At 39.7% G+C, this 6000-nt stretch overlaps 1 protein-coding gene across 1 annotated transcript in view; it reads right to left on the bottom strand.

The window, feature by feature from the left end:
* Positions 1-279: 279 nt before the first annotated feature.
* Positions 280-6000, bottom strand: part of LOC137432958 (uncharacterized) — a 28265-nt gene continuing 22544 nt past the window's right edge. Inside the window, exon 3 of the mRNA XM_068125302.2 lies at positions 280-4855. Within this exon, the coding sequence (XP_067981403.1) occupies positions 4353-4855 (503 nt within the window). The 3' untranslated portion in view covers positions 280-4352. The remainder of the gene's footprint in view (positions 4856-6000) is intronic.

The following is a 6000-nucleotide window of genomic DNA, read 5'->3' as shown; positions in this document are numbered from 1 at the left end:
CAGGCTGAATAAAGAACCAAGGAAATGCAGTACGGTGTTATGGAACCAGGTGCAAGTCCACCTATGATAGCATCCAATGTAACAAACTTACGAAGCAGGATTTTTTTTTTTTAAGAATAAGACTCAAAAAACATGTTATGTACATCTTGCACTTCCCATGTTACTCTTAATTAAGGAATGGAGCAAAGTATAACAAATGGATGATAGGTAGATGACTTGCAGGTAACACTCGACGTGTCTGGCCAAGTGTCGTAAAGATACCACAGAAGCAAGGAAAAATCAGTTCAAACTATTAACTCAGTTTATTAACACATTCTTTCAAAATATTAATCATATTTAACAAGTCGATACATACAGTTTTGGTTGCATTCATTTTTTCAATAAATCAAAAAATATGTAATGTGCCCACACCACAGTTAAAAGCCCTTCATATAACCCATATGCTTACAAACACGTCCAAAAAAAAGATGGTTCGGCCGCCATATTTGTTTTAACACAAAAGCCTTAAAAACCACTGAAAATAAATCCTGGTGAGGGTTTGCAATCTCCGATTGCTCTTTTTCTTGTTTCTGCTTTGTAATAAACGACATTTTGCTTCTCTACAAAGCAGAAGGCACCAACATTAACATGTAAAAATATCTGGGGAGTCACACGGAATCAAAATATCTGGGGAATCACACCGAATCAAAATATCTGGGGAATCAGATGGAATCAAAATATTTGGGGAAATCACACGGAATCAAAATATCTGGGGAATCACATGGAATTAAAATATCAGGGAAATCAGAAGGAATCAAAATATCTCGGGAAATCACACGGAATCAGAATATCAGGGGAATTACATGGAATCAGATAGAATCAAAATATCTGGGGAGTCAAAAGGAATAAAAAAATATCTGGGGAATCACACCGAATCAAAATATCTGGGGAATCAGATGGAATCAAAATATTTGGGGAAATCACACGGAATCAAAATATCTGGGGAATCACATGGAATCAGATAGAATCAAAATATCTGGGGAAATCACACAGAATCAAAATATTTGGGGAATCACATGGAATCAGATAGAATCAAAATATCTGGGGAAATCACACGGAATCAAAATATTTGGGGAATCACATGGAATCAGATAGAATCAAAATATCTGGGGAGTCAAAAGGAATAAAATATATATCTGGGGAATCACACCGAATCAAAATATCTGGGGAATCAGATGGAATCAAATATCTGGGGAATCAGATGGAATCAAAATATCTGGGAAATTGCCCAGAATCAAAATATTTGGGGAATCAAATGGAATAAAAATATCTGGAGAGTCAAACGGAATCAAAATATTTGGGGAATCACATGGATTCAAAATATCTGGGGAAATCACATGGAATCAAAATATTTGGGGGAATCACATGAAATCAGATAGAATCAAAATATCTGGGGAGTCAAATGGAATCAGATGGAATAAAAATATCTGGGGAGTCAAACGGAATCAAAATATTTGGGGAATCACATGGAATCAAAATATCTGGGGAAATCACATGGAATCAAAATATTTGGGGAATCACATGGAATCAGATAGAATCAAAATATCTGGGGAGTCAAAAGGAATAAAAATATCTGGGGAATCACACCGAATTAAAATATCTGGGGAATCAGATGGAATCAAATATCTGGGGAATCAGATGGAATCAAAATATCTGGGAAATTGCACAGAATCAAAATATTTGGGGAATCACATGGAATCAGATGGAATAAAAATATCTGGGGAATCACACTGAATCAAAATATCTGGGGAGTCAGATGGAATCAAATATCTGGGGAATCAGATGGAATCAAAATATCTGGGGAATTGAACAGAATCAAAATATTTGGGGAATCACATGGAATCAGATGGAATCAAAATATCTGGGGAGTCAAACAGAATCAAAATATCTGGGGAGTCAAAAGGAATCAAAACATCTCGGGAATCACACGGAATCAAAATATCTGGGGAGTCAAATGGAATCAAAATATTTGGGGAATCGCATGTAATCAAAATATCTGGGGAATCAGATGGAATCAAAATATCTGGGGAAATCGCTCAGAATCAAAATATTTGGGGAATCACACAGAATCAAAGTATCTGGAGAATCACAGAATCAAAATATCTGGGGAATCACACAGAATCAAAATATCTGGGGAATCACACAGAATCAAAATATCTGGGGAATTGCACAGAATCAAAATATCTGCGGAATCACACAGAATCAAAATATCTGTGGAAATCACATGGAATAAAAATATCTGAGGTTATGAAAATAATTACCCTCGCCAGAGGAGAGGGTATTGCATTTGAGTCCGTTTGTTTGTCTGTTTGTCTGTCTATCTGTCTTTGTCCGCACAGAATAAATATGATTTTCTCTGCAACCATTAGTCAGATTGACAGGAAATTTTCACCATAGGTGCATCTCCACCTGTAGAATTTTTTAATGATAATTATGTCGTCATAGGTCACGTGGTTCGGCCGCCATCTTGGAAAAATCGAAAAAAATTGCACCTCTATATCTCGGAAAGCGCTGAATAGAAAAAATTGAGACATGGATCATTGTAAAGAACTCTCCATGGGGAATAAAATATTTTAATGATGACGTCATAGGTGCCTCCATTATGACGTCATAATTCGACAAGTACAAAACTTCATCCGATGAAGATGAAACTTTTTGAGCATAATCTAGGAATAAATTAGTTTAGAAAAAAATAATGATGACGTCATCGGTCACGTGGTTTGGCCGCCATATTTGTTTTAACACAAAAGCCTTAAAAACCACTGAAAATACATCCTGGCGAGGGTTTGCAATCTCTGATTGCTGTTTTTCTTGTTGTAACTTGCAACTGAGTTTGTTCACTAGCTATATCTATAAAATATAAACTCGCTGAAACAGATACTTTTACCTTTCCAAAGGGGTGGAAAAAAAAATCAGACAAATGACAAAGAAATTTAACTGAGACAGGTCGACAAAAAGTTCAGTGTTATAAGTACAACAAAACCATTATCTCATAAATAATGTGCCTCATAAATACATTATGACAAACAATAAAGAGCAATCAAATTGCAGACCCTCGCCAGGACGTGTTTGTGTGGATTATTGATGACGTAGATTTATGTTCAATCTAATATAGCTGCCAAACCAAACCACCGATGACGTCATCAGTACAATTCTCCCATACAACTTTTGCTTTTTAGTTAAAAACAAAACAAAATTCATGCTCAAGAAATTTCAAACTGATCGGATGGAGCGTTCTACTTGTCCAATTATGATGTCATAATGAAGGCACCGATGACATCATAAAGAATATATGTTGTTCCCCATGGGAAGTACTTGACATTGAGCCATGTTTCAATTTTTTTACTTGGAGTGGTTTTGGAGATATAGAGGTGGAAAGTTTTTCCTAGATGGTGCCTGTACTTGGTGACCTATGACGTCATAATTAACATGAAAAAAATTCTGCAGGAGGAGGACCTCCTATGGTAAAAATTTCTTGCCAGTCGAACCAACGGTTGCAGAGAAAAGCATACTCACGTTCTGTGTGGACAAACAAACAAACAGACAGACAGACAAATGAAAAATCACTCAGAGCAACACTTGGCAAAATAAAACAAAGTAGAATTGCACTCAGTAGATCATCCTTTTGACCTCAAAAATAATTGGTGGTTCAATTCAGTGACCTGATATGCAAATCGTCTTTAAATTTTTAATTAATCGGATGAAAATTGAGGATTTTAGAAATTTGAAAAAAGTGGTTGATCTTTGGCCCATGTTGACCTTTTGGCTGATGTTGACCTCAGAAATAGTTGATGGTTGATTTCAGCTGATGATATGCAAATACTATTCAAATTTCATGTCAATCGGATGAAAACTGAGGATTTTAGAAATTTAAAAAGGTTGTTGACCTTTTGGCCAATGTTGATCTCAAAAATAGTTGGTGGTTGAATTCAGTTAGCCGATATGTAAATCCTATCCAAATTTCAAGTCAATCGAATGAAAATTGAGGGTTTTAGAATTTTGAAGAAAAGTGGCTGACCTTTGGCCTATGTTGACCTTTTGACCTCAAAAATAAATAGGATTCTGTCGGACGACCAACTCTACCATTTGGTGTGAAGTTTCGTGAAGATCGGTTTAAAATTGTGACCTGTCGGCAAATACAAGTGAGCGGACAGACAAACACACACACACACACACACACACACACACACACACCAAAAATAAAAACAATAAAAACAGTTTGCCAAGTAAGAAACTGCAAACGGGCCCAAATGCAATATCCTCTCCTCTGGTGAGGGTAATAATGAACATTCCTATTCTAAGTTTCCTTAACCCTAGGCCCAGTTACAGTAGTGGTTAACGTCGTCAAACACCAGAGTTGCTGGACAGGACATGATGTAGCCGACACCGTGAGCGCACGAGATGAACTTGTGTTTGTTATAAGGATGAGCGACCAGGTAGAATGGAGGGTTGACACACACGCTGTTGGGATTGAAAACAGTGACTTTTGTCATTGCAGGAGTAGTTGTTGGAATAGCCCCCCAGGTGCAAACGCTCAGTTTGTCGTCGAAAATCAGAAAGCCGGGACAGGTGAATTCAAACGCGATGCCATGCGCACATTTGTAGAACTTGTGCGGATCGTCGGGATGTGGAACGTGCATCCGCCCATCACACAAGCTGCTGTTGCCAAAGGGAACGCACAAATGTGCGTTAATGTCGAAGCTGTGCTGCTTGGGACAATGTTGGCGAGTGCCCGATCCCGACAGGCATCGCCAGAACATGTATAGTGTCTTTGTGTACTCGTAATCACCATCAGACTTCCCCTGGCATGCAATCACTAGGGGACACAGGTAGGAGGAGGATGACGTGAATCAAAGACAAACAAGGGAGCATTTGTAATGTGAACTAGAACATAAGACTCGTCGCTTCGCTGACGAACATACCAATCTTTGCTGCGATGGCGAAACTATGGAGCAAGAACAAAAAAGGATGTCATAATCATCATAATTCATTGGGAATGTAATGTACCCAATGTTTTCACGTACCCATTTTTTCATTGACTAACATTTTTGTGCGATATAGTCACTTTCTCCCTCCAACCCCCCCCCCCCCCCCACCCCCCCTTGTCCTCGCGCCACCCTCTTTCCCTTCTCTATCCCCTCCCTGCTCCTCTCCCTCCCTCCTTTCTCCCCCTTACCCCCTCCTCTCCCTTATTCTCTCCTCCCTCATTTCTATCTCTCCCCTCCACCCTACCTCCTCTCTCTCCCCATCCCACTCCACTCCCTTTTCTTCCCCCTCTCCTCCCTCCCCCTTCCCTCTCCTCCTCCTCCCTTCTCTACCCCTCACCCTCCCTCCTCTCCCCATCACCCCCCTCCTCTAATTTGGTCTAATTTGGTCTCATCTGCCCACAGGACATTCTCCCAGAAGGATTTTGCCTTGTTCAGGTGTTTTGGCAAACTCCAGTCGGGCTTTCTTATGTCTGTCTCTCAGCAGTAGGGTCCTCCTGGGTCTCTTACCATAGAACCCCCTTTCATCGAGTTGGCGATGGATGGTGCGAGTTGAAACTGTCGTACCTTGTGTCTGAAGGTCAGCTTGAATCTGTTTGGCAGTTGTTCGAGGTGCTTTCTCCACCATTCGGACAATCCTACGCTGCAATCTTTGATCAAGTTTTCTCTTGCGGCCAGGTCCAGCGAGGTTGGCTACAGTTGCATGGGCCTTAAACTTCCTGATAACATTGCGTACAGGAACGCATGGTGGACACAGGAACATCAAAGTCTCTGGAGATGGACTTGTAGCCATGAGATTGTCCATGCTTGGCTACAATCTTGTGTCTGACCTCCTCAGACAATTCTGTGGTTTTCTTTCTTTTCTACATGCTCATTTCTACACACAGTGATACAAAACAGCAGAATGACTCCTTTTCTCCATTCAAACTGTTTGAATGAGTGAATTTTATATTGTAGGCACCTATAACTCACCACA

The sequence above is a fragment of the Myxine glutinosa genome, chromosome 8 (genome assembly GCF_964187855.1).
Source record: "Myxine glutinosa chromosome 8, kmMyxGlut1.1, whole genome shotgun sequence".
In the NCBI taxonomy this organism is placed as follows: Eukaryota; Metazoa; Chordata; class Myxini; order Myxiniformes; family Myxinidae; genus Myxine; species Myxine glutinosa.
Note: the sequence above shows the minus strand (reverse complement) of the source record. Positions and strands in the feature narration are given on the sequence as shown.